Source organism: Balaenoptera ricei, chromosome 5, assembly GCF_028023285.1.
Source record: "Balaenoptera ricei isolate mBalRic1 chromosome 5, mBalRic1.hap2, whole genome shotgun sequence".
NCBI lineage: Eukaryota > Metazoa > Chordata > Mammalia > Artiodactyla > Balaenopteridae > Balaenoptera > Balaenoptera ricei.
Window position 1 is genome coordinate 56,142,380 of NC_082643.1, and position 20,496 is coordinate 56,162,875.

The window sequence follows — 20,496 nt, forward strand, 5'->3', positions numbered from 1 at the left end:
TGATATACATTATTTCATTTAATCCTCAAAACAACTCTATGACGTAGATAATGCCGTTATCTCATTTTATAGCAAAAATCGAACAATTGTGGTGAGGTTGTTCAGTTTTACAAGAACTAGAACCCGGTTTTGTCTTACCACTGCAAATAATCAGTTCACAAGTCTGGGAATAAACCAAAATCCTTATCTTTGCTTCAAGTCTCTAGATAAGATGAGAAATAACACTTTTCTTAAGACTAATACTTACTTTAAATTTTTTTTCTGTTCAGATGTCTAGGATATTTCAACATTCTTCCGGAGAGGGTTGGTTTATCAAATCACATGTTATCAAATTAAGGTATGTAAACTTGGTTTGCTACTTCAAACTGGTACATTTAGGAAGCATTTGATCAGCACAATTGCTCAGCATCCCTGATCAGATCTTTGCAGGAACACAAAGATTTCATAAATTTTGAGGCAGCTTATACTGCCTAGCCATTTCCCAGTCATGATAGAAAGATATAAAGTGCTCTATGACAAGAGGCAAGGTCAGTTATTAGATTAAAAAAAAAGGTATTCTCCAAGAGAAAAAAATACAGGAAGATGGTGCTGCTGATACATCCTGCTCCTTAAATCAGGGAATAAGTAGAATTTAGGCAAGCTCTTTTTTTTTTTTAATTTTTAGTGGAGTATAGTTGCTTTACAATGTTGTATTAATTTCTACTGTACAGCAAAGTGAATCAGCTATACGTATACATATATCCCCTCTTTTTTGGATTTCCTTCCCATTTAGGTCACCGCAGAGCATTAAGTAGAGTTCCCTGTGCTATACAGTAGGTTCTCATTAGTTACCTATTTTATACATACTATCAATAGTGTATATATGTCAATCCCCATCTCCCAATTCATCCCACCCTCCCCTTCCCCCTTGGTATCCATATGTTTGTTCTCTATGTCTGTGTCTCTATTTCTGCTTTGCAAATAAGATCATCTATACCATTTTTTTAGATTCCACATTATGCATTAATATACGATATTTTTCTCCTTCTGACTTATTTCACTCTGTATGACAGTCTCTAGGTCCATCCACGTCTCTACAAATGACCCAATTTCGTTCCTTTTTATGGCTGAGTAATATTCCATTGTATATATGTTCTACATCTTCTTTATCCATTCCTCTGTTTGTGGACGTGTAGGTTGTTTCCATGTCCTGGCTATTTTAAGTAGTGCTGCAATGAACATTGGGGTACATGTGTCTTTTTGTAGACCAGCTCTTTTTGATTGTCCTCACTTTAAGCCCACTCAACAATCAGACTATGATTTTCTCTGCAATAAGGTTTACCTTTAATGCCACTGCATTTTTATTATTTCTAACGTCTTTTCATTTTATGCTCTGATAAAAGGCAATATACATAAATTGAACATACACGTTGTCAAAGACTAAAATAAATTACTAGAATTCATCCTGAATGTGTTTTAATAGAATGTCCAAAAGGCTTGGCATTTACTGGAATAATATATCTTGTTTTCTATCAATTTTGATGAAAGTTTTAAACTTTTGCTGTGGATATCAATCAATATACACACATACATATATATATCATACTATATATACACATACATATTATATATATACACATATGCTATACATGTATATACATGTATATATATATACATATATATATTTGTAATATTTATTTGCTTCACTTTTTGATGGTAAATATATATATGGTTAAGGAACCCATGCCTTTTCTTTCCCTTTCCCCCTTCCTACTTTCCTTCCTTCCTCCCTCCCTTCCTTCCTTCCTTTTTTTTTTGTATATTTCAAATTAAATTCATTCTCAAAAGGCAACTAGAGTCTTTCTAGACCTACACATTAGTGTACATTTATACATTTGAACTTATCAAATGATTTCCTTTTATAACTGCTTTCTTTAATCATCCATGTATCAAACACATATTAACTGACTACCAAACCCCAAAATACCAATGGCTTAACACAATAAAGGCCTATTTCATTTCCATGGTACAGTCCAAACAGTTAGAAGCGGCAGCAGGGGATGTAGGTGCTGGTTGGGATTGTGGAATGGACTTGCCCAATGAATCGTCTACGTCTGGTTGGCAAATAAGGGAAGAGTGCAAGCATAGAGCGTGGTACAGGAGGTCTTTAAGGGCAAGGCCCGGAAGTGGGGTACATCATTTCTTCCTGCATTTCATTGTCCAGAGTTCACTAGAGAGTTTCAATAAACTGCAAGGAAGGCTAGGAAATGAAATCTAGCTCTTGCTCTGAAGGCAAAGGCAACTGGGTTTGGTGAATACAAAGCCTTGTCTCTGCCACACCACTACTGAAGAATAATGACCTTGGTTACAACTGTGTCTCAGAATGCCTTAAAAAGAAAATCATTTAAGTGCATGTGAAGCATGATTTCATGAAATCTCCTTCTCCCACAACCTCCTCTAGACGATGAGCCAAGTTAGGGGTGAGAATAATTTTGTTCCAGCTATGTATCTTAGCCGGTATTCCTAGAGATAATTTAGAAATCTGATACACACATATGCTACTCACTATGTTTCTTTAAATTTAGTATGAATCCTAATATGTAAAAACAGTTAATGGTTAGAGAAGTCGCTTTATTATGATTATCTGTTTATCTGCTTTTTTGCTCTTCAGGCCAGATGAAAACGGTGTGAACATTCTTATGGTGCTCATGTTTCAACACCCATCTACTGATAGTGCTGAGCAAATCAGGACAAATATTGAAAGGATTCTATATCAAAGTCTGAAGACAAAACAGTTGCCTTTGACTGTAAACAAACCATCAATTACACTCACATGTAAGTCCTTTTACCATCTTTGTGGTTCCCTCCCTTCGCAATCCTCTTTTTATTTTTCATAAGAATTTAGGTCAAAGTATTCTCTCATTTCAAGAATTCACCCCTGATGAACATACGTCAGTGTGGAATAAAGCTAAAATAAAAATTCACTATGAGGTAAAGTTTAGTTTTATGATTTTTTTCATATTTGACTTGGGCATTGCTATGGGTTTTTAATTTCCCCCCATATATGTATTATCATGTTGGATCTTTTCAGAAACATGAAAGGGTAGGTGTTATTTCCACCATTTTAAGGAAACTAGACTCAAGTAAGATGTCAGACATGGGACTAGCAAGCCTTGGGGGAAGAATTAAAGTACAGGTATCCTGACTGCCAGAGGTCTTTACTGGTCAGTTATGGGGGTTAGCTTCTATAGTATCAAAGAAACAGACATCTTTATGAAGGTTGACCCCTGTTGGAAGAACCATTGACATGAACTGTAAAGAGGTTCTCTAGTTTATTTCCAATTGAAAACAATTTCTTATTCATCTCCTCATTGATTCCTCACAACACAAACTCAGAAAAGTTGTCATTTTATTTTCCCCCAAAAGTGGAAGAAAATGAAGTTCAAAAGGTTATGAAACTAAAACTACCTCACAACTAGTTGGAAACCAAACTGAGAGACATTTCTATTTTTCTATGCCAACATATAATTAGAGAAAGTAAAATAATGTGTTTCAAATAAGATTGTAAGTGCCAAGGTAAGGGACTGTGTCTTTATATTTTCTTACTCCTCCCCCTGAACTCTAGTATACATCTCACAGGCATTAGGTGTTCCAGCTCTGTTCACTGCTTCCAATTAAGTATTTCCAAGTGTAGTTACTTCTGACTTAATACCAAAAAATAAGGCTTGTCCTTTGGACCTAGAGTCTTTTCCCCTCCCAGCAGCCATGAATTGAAGAAACAGGTCATCTAAAGTGAATTTCTCTATTGTTAGACATCAGGAAAATCCTTTAAATACATTTTGAGATAGAATCTCCACACATAATAGTGACAACTTCTTCCTGAAGTAATTAGAAATGATGTAGAGTATGGTATCCATCTTTATTTTTAATCAATTATATTCCAAAGAAAAATATGACATTTTCCAGAACTCTATAAATGGCAATCTCAAACTAAATCTCAATTCCTAATAATATAATTTCCCTAATACATGATTATATAAGCTAAAGTAAAATATCCACCATAAAAAATGTTAAAATTGTAGAGTTTCTTATTTTACAATTTTTAAAAATCATTTTTCAGCCTTCTTGGTCATGTATACTGACTTGTTACTATAAAGGTTGTTTTAATATCAAAATAACGATATTCTATGACCATCCTCAATAACCAAAATTCTACTACATATATTTTCTTCTGCCACATACATAGCTCTCATTAAATGAAGAGAAGTGAAATGTCCAGGAAATCTATTAATCTATTAATATTCTTTTTCAAAATATCATGTTCCATTTTATCCCAATATTACAATTATTTACCCATCACTAAAGACTCTTGTTATATTTTTACTATTTCTCATTCTTGAGTCTTGATTTAAATTCACCTTTTTGCTCGCTAAACTCTATCCTCAAGTTATTTTTTTTCTCTTTTGTTTCTTTTTTTTTAACGTCTTTATTGGAGTATAATTGCTTTACGATGGTGTGTTAGTTTCTGCTTTATAACAAAGTGAATCAGCTATATTCAAGTTATTTTTAAATAAGAAAATTATACAGATGGTATATTTTCTGAGAACTTGCATGTCAGAATCTCTTTCTACTTCCTTTTTCTCATTTTATAGGATTATTGGACCATAAACTTTCCCAAATAATTGTATATACATTATTGCCTTTTATTCTAGTGTTTTTGTTATAGAGTAGAAGTCTAAGGCTGGTGTGATTTTTATTCTTATATAGGTTACCTTTTTGGTTTCTGGATGAAGGTAGGAAATCTTTATCCTATAACTTTTTTTCTTTCTTTCTTTCTTTTTTTTTGCCAAGAGATCTAGATGTGGTTGTATTTGGCACTGAACTTTGGGAAATTATGAGCATTTTCAATGTGTACACTATTTTTTTTCTCATTCTGGAAAAATGTTCTTCCTCTATAAATCTGATGATTGACTCTGTTCCAATTGTTCTTTTTTTTCTTCCTCAGGAACACAAATGATTTATTACCTGAATGTCCATTTTCTGCTCTCCATGTCAATCATTATTTCTAGTTCCAGCTCAGGTTACTTTCCTCTGCATTCTGAAAGATCTCATCAGATCTATACTCCTGAAAACCACTTATCTCTGTTATCTGGTGTCACTTTTTCTTTTTACTACTTTTACGTGGATTTTATATCTGTTATGACATTTCTGTAATTTTTTGAATTTTCTTTAGTGACAGACAACTCTTTCATTATGTGTACTCTTATCACAGCATATTTTCCCCTTATGTTTGGCTACTTTTGTTTAATAAGATCATGTTTTCTTGCATATCTTTGCTGATACCAAGCACATGTCCTAAAAATTTTTGAAGAAAACTTTCTGAGATATGTCTGTCTTCTGAGTTTATATATCATCTGATTTAGAGGACCTTAACCATACCGTACAGTTAGATGCAGGATTAATTTCTGATCTTACAAATAGAGTATATGAAAACTACATCAACTACCCATTTTAGAGTACCACCAGCTCCAGCATTCACTGGTGCCAGTGCTCTTTCTTTCTCTGTTTAAATTGCTTTTCATTAGTCCATTCCTTGTGTGATAACAAAATACCATAGATTGGGTAGTTTATAAATGGCAGAAATATATTTCTCACAGTTCTGAAGGCTAGAAGTCTGAGATCAGGGTGCCAGATGGTCCGGTGAGGGCCCTCTTCTGACTCAGACGTCTTGCTGTATAGTCAAATGGTGGAAGAGGCTAGGGATCCCTGTGCACACTCTTCCATAAGGCCCTAATCCCATTCATGAGAGCTCCACCTTCATGACTTAAGCACCTTCACCTACTAATACCACCACCTTTAACGGTTAGGATTTCAACTATAAATTTTGGGGTACACGTTCAGACCATTTAATAAAATAACTACATTTTCATAGAACTTTTCATCTTTCCTGTGTCCCTAGATAGGATGGTGTGCTGGACAGTGTGGCTTCTTTTGAACACACACAGAGAGAAAAGACTTGGTGGGTCACAGTTGGATGGTTCAAACTATAGTTTCTATTTGGCTAGCTTTATTCCCTGGGCTGGGGAATCACAACAGCGGTGGCTTTGTCGGAATTGTTGGGGTTCTCCACACAATTCTGGTTCAGGGATATAGCTTGGGTAATCTAAGAAGTTGCTTTTTAAACCAACCAACCGAATACTGCAGTTACTGAAAATTACTACCAGAATTTATAATTTTTCTTATCCTTCCTTAATTACTGGTGATTTTTCTCCTTTTGCCTTTGAACATTACCATAGACTCAATTTTTTTCTTCTGCAATATGAAGATAATAACATCTAACATAGAGGGTTGTTATAAAAATTAGGGAAAATATATGTAACACTATGTACAGGGCCTGGCTCATAACTAGTAGATATTATTTTTATTATTATTATCTTCATGCTTACTTTAAGGGGAAGTTGGGAGAGGAAGTATTAGGCACTACTGATATGGCACCATATTAACCTAGACACTCTATTTGTTCAATTTTATGGTCACCTTAAGCTAAAGCTACTTAACACTAAGGGAGTTATGATAAATTTGTAAATATGATTTCAGGCAACTATTTTTTACCTGTTTTTGAATAAAACCCCTTTTTGTAAAAAAAAAAAAACTTGTATTCTTAACAAAATATAAATAATTAAAAAGCACATTAATAAAGTATGCTAATATACTTTCAAGTATTACTTAAGGTTGATTTGAAGTCTAATCAATTGAGGGTTTGCTATCAGGGAATCAGAATTTTTTTTTAAACTAATCTTTTAAATCTTAGAAAAGCAAAAAAGTCATTGTATTTAAGACTTAAATTTCAGTGCTTTTCAAAGACAGTCTACAGATTCATGTCAAGGCAGAATCATGACCGACATTCAGTGTTGGGCTCTCTCTCAGTAGTAAGAATACAAGCTTTGATGTGGATCCTTCTAATTTTATATACAACTCTGTCACTTACCAGCTGGGTGACCTCCAGTAGTTTACGTTCTCCTCCAGAGCCGAGTTTTCTCATTTGAAAAGTGTTTTGCTATAAATGTATCTGAAACCCTTAGCAGATGATCTATACATTTTTATGCTCAGTAATTTATCTACCTACCTATTTATTCATCCATATATGCTTCATATGGAGACCGAAGTTAATTCCTGGTTTGGATGCCTTGAAATGTTGGTAAGTATTTTCTGAACCTCAATAGGATTACTAGGACCCCTACAGAATAACCCCAGAGACTGAGTTCTAGGAATGGGTTAAAGAATAGCAGGTTCAATGGACTGTCTAACCATCTGCACGCAGTGCAAATCAGGATGTGCTTTTTTTCCACTCCTTTTCATGAAAACAAACTAACACATGTTTCTGTGACAGACTGGAATAAGGATGACATCTTCATACATGCCATTACCAGCATCCTCTTCTACTGAAAGGATTGTCCAAGGAAGTGAAACAGCTATGGAAGGGCAGTGGCCATGGCAGGCCAGCCTCCAGCTCATAGGGGCAGGCTAGCAGTGCGGAGCTAGCCTCATCAGTAACACGTGGCTGCTCACGGCGGCTCACTACTTCCGCAAGTAAGTTTATTACAGCTGTTGCTAGTCTTCCTTACTCAGTTATTAATTACCGTCAATTTAGTGCTGGGAAGAGTCCAATCTCACCAGCTTATCCTCTACTCCGTTCTGGATGGACCCCTAAATACATTATGGTTGCTCTACGCCCCAATCATACTCATCCCCTCACCCTTCTCTCCGTATCTATCATGTTTGGTTTGCATCATTCTTATGGCTCTTACCACATATTCTCTTGTAGCATCATGACACCAGTGTGATCTTTTCTACCATACCATAAATTATTTTAGTTTAAAGACTATTATACAGGTAACAAATTTAAACTCTTCTACCTATTTAAAGAGAAAATTCAGCCACTTTAAAAAATATTATTGCATCTATCCTCCAACTATCAACATCCACCATCACTTTAGTTAAGTGATGAGAAAAAAATCAAATAAGGAAAAAGAAAAAAATCAAAGGTATCACTCTTGAAGCTCTCCCTTCCAATTGCATTATCCAAGAACTGTGTGGGCTATTATGGACCAGAGAGGTGTGTGGATGGTGAGAGAGACCAGCCAGCCTTTATCACTGCCCTCATAGTATGTAAGACCAGTCATACACAACCCAAAAGGAGTTCTCTGCTTGGGCTTTCACAGTTGTAGCTCTTAACACTCAGCTATATCACTTCACATACACAGACATGCACAGGCACGCTACTGCCCCAAGATCAGGGACACACTATCTTTTCTCCCTGAGGTTTCACCATCAGGGTACAGAAAGTTTTTCCTTTTAAACCCTCAAAAGACAAAAGCTCTGAGTAAAGCCCTGGCCAGTGGCACTGTTCACACACCCTTTCAGAGGAAACTATCCTTGGTGTGTCTAGGATGTGCTTGATCATCCTTCTGCGGTAACACCCAAATTGTTTCAAGATGCCTACACCTTTATATATGGAGCAGATGTGCAATGAGAATGACCTAATGAATTTAAGGTGACTGTCTGTCACTCTCTCATGAAAGAAGAGAAAAGGGACTCACACAAATTCACAACCCCGAAAATAACTAGCATCATGCCTTAGGTAAACTTGAGTCTCACTAATTTTTCAAGGCTTTCTGATTTTTTTTCATGTTTACAGAATCCTCCAATCTTCACACTTGTGTTTGGGAGTGTCATCTATTTTGCTTTATAACTGATCTTTGCTTATATAAATTAAAAATAAATAAGCCCAGAATGTCAATGCATTTAGTGAAGAATATAAGCTATAATGACTGAGATACATTTTCGGCAGGTCCAGTGCCATCTCTGTGTGTTGGCAGACCTACATGGGGATCGGCCATTGAGTTTGATAAAATAGAGATAACTGGTGACCTTGATAAAAGAAATTGTGATTATATGATGGGGATGGGAATGAATTCAAGAGAGAAAAGAAGGAGAAGGTTTGGATGTAGTGAGTTTAGATGCCACTTTCAAGGAGTTTTTACATAAATGGGAGCAGAGAAATTTGACAGTTGGGGGTGGTTGTGGACTCAAAGGAAGGATTTTTTAAAATATGAGAAATGTAATAGCATATTTTATGCCAGTAATAATAATAATATAAAAGAGTTGGGAAAGGTAATGATCCTGGAGAGAAAGGGTTCCATTTCGCAGGTGATATAATTTCATGTAACTGCATAATGCAGTGTACTGTTGTGAAGGAAAAATAAGGATTCTTTGAAGGCAATATCACAATTATCCAAATACTTTTAAAATTTTTATGTTTTTTTCCTACAGAATTAGTGTATTTTTTAAAATTTTGTTTAAGACAAATGTTAGTACTTTTATGTCCATGAAAAAAGATCCCAGTCTTTGTGAAACAAGAGTGTGTACGGAAAAAGGTCTTGACAGGATATCATGAGACCTAGGCCATCTCTCTCTGACAGTAACCAGGTGGATATGTGACTTACCTGGGCAAGCCATTTAACTTCTTAGTAAGTCTCAGTGTTCTTATCCACAAAACATATTGAACTGTGCCTACGACTGGAGACTCCCTTTCTGGTTGATGATACATGAAGAGATGGGTATTCCTGTTTTGTCCACTCCATTAGCTTACAAGCTCCTTAATGACTGAAGTAACATATGTCTTCGTAGCTTCCAGAATTCTAGTTTTCAAATGAATGCTTCAGCTCTAAGACTTCTGCTTTGAATAAAATCTTCCTTTAAAGTGTAAATAAGTAAAACAGATGAGAGGCACTTCCCTGGTGGTGCAGTGGTTAAGAATCCGCCTGCCAATACAGAGGACACGGGTTCGATCCCTGGTCCGGGAAGATCCCATATGCCGTGGAGCAACTAAGCCCATGCACCACAACTACTGAAGCCTGTGCTCTAGAGCCCATGAGCCACAACCACTGAGCCCACGCGCCACAACTGCTGAAGCCTGCGTGCCCTAGAGCCCGTGCACCACAACTACTGAAGCCCCCACGCTCTAGGGCTCGCATGCCTCAACTACTGAGCCCGCGTGCTGCAACTACTGAAGCCCGCACGCTTAGAGCCTGTGCTCCGCAGCAAGAGAAGCTGCCACAATGAGAAGCCTGCACACTGCAACGAAGGGTAGCCCCCGCTCACCACAACTAGAGAAAACCCGCGTGCAGCAATGAAGACCCAACGCAGACCAGAAAAAAAAAAAAAAGATTATATACATAACCAAGTGGAAATTAAAAAAGAAACAACAACAGATGAGAGAGGAGCCCTCCCTATATCCCAATACCTCCGCCCCTAGGCTCGGCCTGCTCATCCCTGGGGCAGTGCAGAGTACTCTGAAAACCACTGATCTTTCAGGTTTTTCATTATACTTAAAAGTTTATGATTCACCAACACAGTAATCCTGCATGAACAAGGAAATCCCCTTTCTGAATTCTCTTCTGTGTGATTTCCTTTTAAATAATTTTCTTCTACATAGAGAATTTCAAGTTTCTCTATATTTCTAGTCATTCTTGAAAGGGATAATTAGACAAAGAGGGAACTGGGCTTTAGATTAGAATAGGGAGGTAAAGAGATGATAGGAGTAGACAGAATTTGCTTGTTATGTAACCTTGTGGTAGAGAAAAGCATCTGTGTTAAGGAAGAGCCTCAAAAATAGTAAGAGGGACTGACTAGGCCAGGTCAAAGGTTGTGGGAGCACTAACAACATGACACTGAATAGGGCTGCTTAGCTCTTGAGTATTGGGGCAGGGTATGGGCCTTGGGTGGAGAAACAATCCTGTGTACATATGAGGGTTTGCGAAGCAGACAAATTACACTTTATCTCAAAGATCAAGGTAAGACCCAGTAAACAAGAACTGACAGGTGAGTCATAAAATAAGAATGGATGGAGTGTCTCATACAGAAGGAAAATACCTCTTATGGTGCATAATACCCAAAACAAATCAAAATTAATTTCTACATACTTCACTGAAATTATAGAAGAAATCAAATTTGAAGAGTTTCTAATAAACATGGAATTAAAATATTAGAAACTAATTGTATAGTACCCATTACTATTATTATTCCAAACATAGCATGGAATTCCATTTAGTCACTGTACTCTCTTTAATTTTAGAGTATGTAAAATATTTTAAGGGCTTTCATACTCTCATTTGTATCAATATTTTAACCTCTTTTTTCCATAAGGTCATCAACTGCAAATTCTCTCACCCTAGGGATTTTTCAGGAGCATAATTCCAATAGTTGGGGAGAATATGGTCTCAATCATTTTTCAAGGATACAGTTAAGCATCACACATCTTAGCCTTTATATTTTGCAGACATAAAGACCCAAGTCAATGGATTGCTACTTTTGGCACAACTATAACGCCACCCACAGTGCAACGAAGTGTGAGGAAAATTACCTTTCATGAGAATTACCATAGAGAAACAAATGAAAATGACATTGCTTTGGCTCAGCTTGCTACCCGAGTTGAGTTTTCAAATGTAGTTCAGAGTTTGCCTCCCAGATTCATCCATAAAGTTGCTGTCTAAAACAAGTGTATTCGTCACAGGGTTTGGATCCATTGTGGATGATGGTGAGATGTTCAACATAATTTACTTAGTACAATTTTATCCTGGGATCTAATGAGGCATCTAGGGGATACCTCTTTAGACTCTTCATTGAAATGTGGATGTTTCTGGGCTTCCCTGGTGGCCCAGTGGTTGAGAATCTGCCTGCCAATGCAGGGGACACGGGTTCGAGCCCTGGTCTGGGAAGATCCCACATGCTGCGGAGCGGCTGGGCCCGTGAGCCACAACTACTGAGCCTGCGCCTCTGGAGCCTGTGCTCCGCAACAAGAAAGGCCGCGACAGTGAGAGGCCTGCGCACCGCGATGAAGAGTGGCCCCCACTCGCCGCAACTAGAGAAAGCCCTTGCACAGAAACGAAGACCCAACACAGCCAAAAATAAAAATTAATTAATTAATTAATTTTAAAAAAAAGTGGATGTTTCTAATGTGTATGGCTGTGAGAAGAAAAAGGTACTGTGGGTTAAAAAGTAACAGGAATCAGATACCTGTCCTTGAGGAGTTCGCAATTAATTGGAGCAGTGGTGAGGAAAGGGAGAGGTCAATAACATGATGAAAAGAACAGACTGTTTTAGATAGTATAAGAAGGAACAAAATGCTATGGGAGTACAAGGGAGTAAAGGATTACAAATTGTATATTTGCCAGATGTAAACACTTCCGGTTAGCATATACTTCATATACTTTTTTTGGTTTAAATTCTTCCTAATTTTAATGAGGATATATAATGATTATAAACATGAAAGTGTTTTGTGAATGTTTTGAGACTCAGTTGTGCAGTATTCTCTCCTCCTAACCACTGGCCTTGCTCTCTGCTGGTGTCATATTGTTGGTGTATCTTAGGCATTTGTTTTGTTTCTCATGTTTTGAAACACCTGAAGTAACATGCAGGGGTCCCCCACCCCCAGGCCGTGGACCGGTAGCGGTCTGCAGCCTGTTAGGAACTGGGCCACACAGCAGGAGGTGAACAGCGGGCGAGCGAGAGAAGCTCCATTTGCTGCTCCCCATCACTCACATTACCGACTGAACCAATGCTCACATTACCGCCTGAACCAATCCTCCCACTCACTGGTCCATGGAAAAACTGTCTTCCACGAAAACGGTCCCTGGTGCCAAAAAGGTTGGGGACAGCTGCTATACAGCATAGAGTAGGGCAAATAGACCTGTGCAGCTTGTATCCTGGTTTCTTCTTGAGTAGCTTTTGGAAAATCAATGAACTTCTCTGAGCCTCAATTTCCTTACATGGAAAAATGTGAAGTTGGACAAGATCAGTGTGATGAACCCTCTTCTCATGAAAAAAAAGGGCATACACACACAATATTGCATGTAGTTCTGAGGGTTCCAATAACTCTTGAAGAGCCACAAATATGATATAATATTGGGTCATGTATGTGTATTGTTCCTTGCATGTAGACATTTATGACACAGGAAATAAAATTAGGCAATAATTAAATAATAAAACAATCTTAATGTTTTGCTCCTAGGAATATACAATTTATGTGTCTTCTGAGTCTTAGATATAGCTCTATTCAAAGAACATGTTTTTCATTTTTACATTTGTTTGTGTAATAGGACCTACACAAAATAGACTTCAGCAAGCCAGGGTGGAAACCATAAGTACTGATGTGTGTAACAGAAAGGATGTGTATGATGGCCTAATAACTTCAGGAATGTTATGTGCTGGATTCATGGATGGAAAAGTAGATGCATGTAAGGTTAAGTCCAAAGTCAAGGTCAAAGCTTTAAAAGGAAAGTTTCTGTTAACTATTTCTAATTTGGGCATATACTTTACCTGGGAGAAAAAAATGACATGAATTTTACCAAAGACTCAGTTTGCTTAAATAAACATGATAACAAAAATGATCATACTGAGTGTTTACTACATCAAAACAATGCTAAGCACTTTCTATACATTATTTCATTTAATATAATGAGATTGAAGCATTATTATAATTATCCCTATTTTACAAATTAGGAAATTAAAGTCTATTGCTCCAAATTTCTGGTTCACACAATAACTCTTATGCTCTATTGTTATTTTCTTAAATGAATTTGTAATCGAAAGACAGAGAAACCTCTCCTCTGAAGACCACTTTATTCAGCTCTATCATCATCTCTCATGCATCTTGTTTTTATTCCCCCACCTCCAAATCTCTCTACTTTGTCCCTTTCATTCTTTCATGACTGACACCTGAAACAGATTTCGTCTCCATCCCAAGGCCTGCAATATTAACGTCAACTCATTTAAACGCTGGATTCTTAGTTCCTAGATCTCCTAACCTCCAGTGATCTTCACTCCTCCTCAGTCACCTATTCTTAGGGTCACACCTTGAGCTTTGTCACCAAAAACTATTCCATTTCCAGCAACACTAAATCCCCAAGTCATCCTATTTAACAACAATCCTCAATCCTTCTGCCTGCTTTTCAACTACTTCTGTTTCTTTGGCCACACTCTGTTACACCCCAACCTTCCAACCCTCACCCCCCAACATACACAACTTACACATATATTCTTTGTGTCCCTTCTCTGTTTTATTTTTATCTTTAGCTCTCGCACCATTCAGCACACAATATATTTTATTTAACTGGCTTATTATCTGTCTCTTTCACTAACCTAGAATGTGAGTTCCATGAAGGCACACATTTTAGAGCAACTATTTTATTTTACTGCTGTATTACCAACACCTAAAACATTGCCTGGCACAAATATTTGTTGGCTGAATATCATCCTTCTTCAATTTCATAGAGACCTGTAGAGCACAGCTTCTCTGCTATTTCACATCCCATTAATCCTTTCCTTTCTTCCACCATCCACTTGTCCAATTTAGATTTCACTGTGATCATTTTTTTTTTTTTTGGCCACGCCTTGCAGCATGTGGGATCTTAGTTCCCCCACCAGGGATCAAACCCCTGCCCCCTGCAATGGAAGCACGGAGTCTTAACCACTGGACTGCCAGGGAAGTCCCCGTGATCATTTTTTAAACACTTTTGCTAATACCCCAAGTCCACCTGATGCTCTCTCTTCCCAGTATTTCTGTCTGACAAAGTCCCAAACCTGGAAGAACTCAATTATTTAGTCTCTCTCTCTCTCTGCCTGTATCTGGGAAGTCAAATGCTCCTGGAAAAAATACAAGAGAACCCATGGTTACACTATAGGTTCCAGATAACAAAACTGACAACCTTACTCTTTTTGTTAGTTTGTTTTTTTCTAAATCTACTTTTCTCTGAATTCTTCTGCCATTTTCTACTTTCCTTAACTTCCAGTTTCTCCTGCCTGTTTATTCTCAACTGATGATTTTGTTTCCCAATTTTCAAAGAAAAATGTAAGTCAAAAGAGGGGAGTTTCCCCATGTTCCCAGCACCAAGCATACAGACATGCCTTCATCCGGACCCTTGTCATCCACCTTCAGCTTAGATTACAACAGAGAAGCTGCCTCTTCGCTAAGGCTGGTCCCTTCTCCTTTGCTCCATTTCTTCTTCTTGCTGGCCTTTAGGGAAGTTTACACTGGCAATTATGTCCTCTCTCTCTCTTTTCAGACTCAACATTTCTCTTGTAACTAGATCCTTCTCTATTCAGTTCTCTTAAGTTAGGGAAAAAAAGAAATAGCCAATTCTTCTTTGACCCATAATGCCTCCAGCTAGCTTCTCATCTTACCTCTTTACCACCAAATATTTGCAAAAATGTCTCTACCCATGGTCTCAATTTCCTCACCTCCCACTAACTCCTCAAACCATTTCAGTATGGTTTCTGCCCTATTACTTCATCAAAATCTCTCTTCCTGATGTTTTCAATGAACCACTAATGACGCTATACAAATTTTTTGGTCTTCTTTTTTTTTTAACCTCTTAACAGCATTTAAAAATGCTTACCACTCCCTCTTTCTTGAAATATCGTCTTCCCTTGGCTTGGAATGATTTTTATCCTACATCTGTCTGCTCCTTCTCTGTCTCCTTTTCAGGCTCATTCTCTTAATCCCATCTAATACATGTTAACCTATCCTATGCCTGTTTCTTTTTTCACTCTATACTTTCTCCCCAGAGAATCTAATTCTCTTTCATAGCTTCAATTATCATCTTTTTGTTGATGTTTCATAAATTTATACTTTTAGTCCTAACCTCCCTTTTGATCTCCAGACTTATATATTCTATTCCTACTTGGCAGCTCCAGTTGGATGTTTCTAAGGCATCGCAGATTCAAATATTGTACCTGATTCTGTTCTTATTCCCCTCCCCACCTGATCTTCTTCCTATGTTTTGTATCTCTATGAATGGCATCCCCTTTCATTATGTTAAATAAGCCAGAGTCTAGAAATCATTCTAATTTCTCTCTTTATCCCATATCCAATTGATTACCTAATCCCATGGGTTTTACCTCCTTAAATCTCTCTCCACCATCTCTTGCCTTTCTCTCTTCTCTCAACCTCTCTCTCCTCCCCTTCCCTTCCCTCCACCCCCCAACCACATTAACCATCTAGTTTATCTCCCTTATATTCATTCTTATGCTCCTTTAGTGCATTAGTCAAATGAATGCCAGGACAGTTTCTAACAAGATGTAATCTGATCATGTCAACCCCCTCCTTAAAACGCTTAAAATTTCAGTGGTTTACCTTTGTTTTTATCTTATGATAAAAATCAAAACCGTCTGTAAAAGACCCACAGGGCTCCATATAGACTAGTCTCTCCTTACCTCTATGGCCTCATTATGTACCACTTGCCCCCTTGCTGTCTTCTCTCCAGTCCCCCTTTCTACAGGCCTTTGCATATGCCAGGCTCCTTCATGCCCAGAGCATTTGTCATGCTGTTCCCTCTGTCTAGAACATATTTCATCCACACCTTTCTTTTCATGACTTACTTCTCTTCCTTTAGATACCAGCTCAATTACATCTCATCAAGGGAAACATCCCTTTCCTCCCTGACTAGTCGAATCCCCCTATTGTATGTTTCCATAGCACTTATCACAGTTGTCATTTTGCATATGTGTAGGCTTATTTAATATTGTTTTTTTTTAACCTAAATGTCAAGCTCTATGAGCATAGGGACTGTTCATTTTTGGTCATCGTTTTATCCTCAATGTCCATCAGAATGCCTGGGACACATAATAGGAATTCAATAAATAGCTGATAAAAGAAAAAATAAATGAAGGAGGTGGAAGAGGCACAGAGAGGTTACCCTGTATATCTTACCTCAGGTCACACAACCAGTAATTAATAGAACTAGACCTGAAACTTGGGCAGTTCAACTACTGAGACCACAATTTTAACCTCTACACTTACAACTGTTTATTTACTTAATCTTCCTTGATCCAAAAGAGATTTACGAAGGTCTATATAAAATTCAGAAAGCAAACATAAATTAGAACTAGGTGAGTAACAGAAAAGGAGACCAAGATTAGGTCCATAAAATACAGTCAAGCTAAGACATTCAGAAGAGATCACAGAAAATTTCCACCTATGCACAAATACCAACCTCATGTTAAATATTTTAGATAAATGCTTACTAAACCCCATGCTTAAAGGGTCTAATAAAACTAGCAAAAAAATCTAGGGATGCTGAACCAGAAATAATGTAACCATTCCATATGAATGTTAGTCTTTCTAGAAGACAATTCACTTTAAAGTTTAGCACAAAATTTTAACTCAGTTGAGAGAAACATCATATAATCTATCTCCAGTTTGCTGCATGTTCTGTGTACCACTTTCCATTTTTCCTGTGGAAGAGAGATGATTGCAGTGACCTTCCTACTGAATTAAATGTTAACAATTTTAAATATATTTTTTTCTCTAGGGAGATTCTGGTGGACCTCTGGTTTATGATAATCATGACATCTGGTACCTTGTCGGTATAGTAAGTTGGGGACAATCATGTGCTCTTCCCCAAAAACCTGGGGTCTACACAAGAGTGAGTCAGTATCGAGGTTGGATTGCCTCAAAGACTGGTATCTAGTGTGAATTGACCATGAATTTTATCCATGGCACACAGAGCTAAAACTCTTGCATATTGTGTATTATTTATATTCTTGTGGTTTGAATCAGTGCTTGTGCTGGATGTCAAGAAGTCCTTCAGAGTCAGACCAATCTAATATCATGAGGTGGACTTTGTGTACACGTGACAGAAGTATTTCTCTACCCTAAGCGAAGAAGACACAGCAAATGACAAGTAGCACCAACTCCTCACTCACAAGAGAAACTGTGATCTTATTAATCAGATGAATATTTATAAATGGTTTCCCCCAAGTGAAGATGGGGAACATCACTTTCCACAGGATATGAAGAGCTGCCAGGGCTGTCAAAATCTTACCTCATACAGTACTTGGAGCACTTGGGATTCATATAGCAAAATATCAAACAGCAATCATCCCTGAGGATTCAGGGCTTCAACATTCTAGGACTGATGACTGGACATTCAATGGCTAGAATGGAGAAGTGTGGGATTTGTAATATAATTTGAACTCTGACCTGGGTTTATAAATAGTAATACAGATCATTATCATTAACCACGAGAGTCGCCGTTTAAAAGATGTTTAAATGTATCTGAACTTGCTGTTAACATTGGGTTATACACACAAGCACTAGCTTCAGGATGCATGTTGTATTGTTACTAAGCATTTCTGATTTATTCTTTAACAGCATCTTGCCATCCATGCATCATTTGGAGTTAGACCAAAAAGGAGAATAAAGACAACTCTTGGGAACACTCTTCCATGGGTAGAAGATAAAAGGAACCAATGGGACCTAGGCTAGAAGAGTTGAGTTTCAAATGATTAATAACAAAACAAGCACTCTAGATTTTTGATGGAAGGAGACATCCAATTATTTATTTAGATATACCTACATTAGCATATGGTGCTTTTATAAGTCTTCAGTTCTCTGACAAGTCAGATGCCTACCAGAATGTCAGGTTAGGAGAGTTGATTTGTACAAAGCACTTAGGATAGTGCCTGGCATATATTGTACATTATATAAAGGTTTGTTATAATGGAAAGGAATGCCTCTATGAGTTTTAAGGTAAATAAACTTAATTTGTCAAATGAGTGAATGATGTTGGGGCTTAAACCAGCCCCAGGTCTAGGGGTGGAGAGCACAGGCTTTGGCACCAGGCTGCCTGAGCTTGAACATTGGCTTTGCCACGTATAAGTTGTGTGTCCTTAACATCTCTGTGCATTAGTTCTTTCATTTCTGCAGTGAGAATAAAAATAGTACCTACCTCAGATCATCATGAGGATTAAATGCATGCTTACAAATAAATTACTTGGAACAGTGTCTGTACACAGCAGGCTCTCAATATAGACTAGCTGCTATCAATTATTATTCATTTGTTTAGGACTCAATAAAACAATATACTTTTTTAAAACTGTATCTTTCTTCTTTAAAATCATGTACTTGATTTCAGAATACTTTAAATTACATTGGAAAAAAAAATTAGGTGAATTACTAGGTTTTCAAAATCACTTTTTATGTCTCATTAATGTATGTTGAACCAAGGCTTCTTATACACAAGTAGTCATAGGATACAAGGTCATCTGTCACCAGGGTTGTGACTACAGATGCAGCTGTATTCACATCCAGGTCTCAAATGTAAGACCTCAAACACTAGACTTGTTGTTCTGATTTATCGGACAAAAATTTAGCCTCTTAGTTTCTTTAATAACTAAAACTTTTAATTTACATATATATGTGTTATATGTAGTATATGCAAACAAGATAAGTATAACTAAAAAACTCCTAGTTATTATTTAATATCAATATTAAGATATAATAAACATGAAAGGGTCATTATACACACTTTCAAAAAGAAAAGGTCACCAAATTTCTGAGTTGATGACTACTAACAATTAAATATCAATAGGAAAAACAGAGTAAAAATTTAAATTCTTATGCTTCCTTTTGTATGTAGAGAAACAGCCAAAGCTTTCTGGAGAATATTTAACATATTCAAGATGTGTTTGACTGATGATATATCTTTTTTTATGTTAAAGCCTAATGCATCATTTGGTAAAAACAAGAAAACAAATCTGTCTACAAAAAAATTATTTTCTATTAATTAATTTCTATAAGAATGGATATATGCTTTTGTGTACCTCTATTTATATTTCAGAAGACTGTGATAACTTTTTGCAAATGTCTGTGAAACTATATATACTTATTTAAATAATTATATGATTATTTTAATTCAACTCAGTGACATTTTAACACAAATGAGAAATGCAAAAGGCTACAGGAAAATCTAAGAAATGGAAAAGTAGATTTTAAAATAGGATTTATGTGTCCTATTTCTAGTTTGATCCTGACTTATTGAGCGGTGTTATGGGAATCATGTGATAACTTTTGACTCATGTTTTCCATCTACCATAAGGGACATTAAGCTATTTACCCCATGGCATTGTTGTGAGGCTTTCCTGTTGAATAATAAAGTTGAAAAGTCAAATATTTAAAACCTGCTCAAAAAATGCAAAGTATATTATTGCAAACTGATATCAGTACAGATTATAAAGAAGGTGACTTTTTTGTTTTAGTGTTAGCATGTTTATTTATCAGTAGTATTGCTTGGTGAATTTTACATATATATTGTGGTTAAAAAAAAAACCTGGGTTTTGTCTCTTATTCTGTGAATGCTATAATGATATATCTTTTCATAGGGAAAAAACCCTACAATTTGTCTGACTCGTTTTAAAAGACAGGTCAAATCCATTAGGTTGACAGTAAATGATACAGCACATAATCTCTGTGGAATCTTGATAGAATTTGGGGTGCCATGAGAAAGAAAGGGTTAGTTTTTAATACTAGAGTAAGAATTGAACCAAATTTTTTGCAATGCTTAACCACTTCTCAGTTAAATCTTCATGATTCAATAACAATAAGAACAAAAATATATTAATAGCAATCACCCAGTGAACTTATTGCTTTGTTCATATATTTATTTGACAGAGAGG

At 36.7% G+C, this 20,496-nt stretch overlaps 1 protein-coding gene across 1 annotated transcript in view; it reads left to right on the forward strand.

The window, feature by feature from the left end:
* The window catches only part of TMPRSS11F (transmembrane serine protease 11F), a 106,990-nt gene extending 89,480 nt beyond the window's left edge, over positions 1-17,510 (forward strand). Inside the window, 8 exon segments of the mRNA XM_059923831.1 lie at positions 270-337; positions 2,651-2,814; positions 4,747-4,772; positions 7,370-7,569; positions 11,321-11,491; positions 11,493-11,578; positions 13,140-13,282; positions 17,352-17,510. Coding sequence (XP_059779814.1) covers positions 270-337; positions 2,651-2,814; positions 4,747-4,772; positions 7,370-7,569; positions 11,321-11,491; positions 11,493-11,578; positions 13,140-13,282; positions 17,352-17,510 — 1,017 coding nt within the window.
* The last annotated feature ends 2,986 nt before the right edge of the window (positions 17,511-20,496 follow it).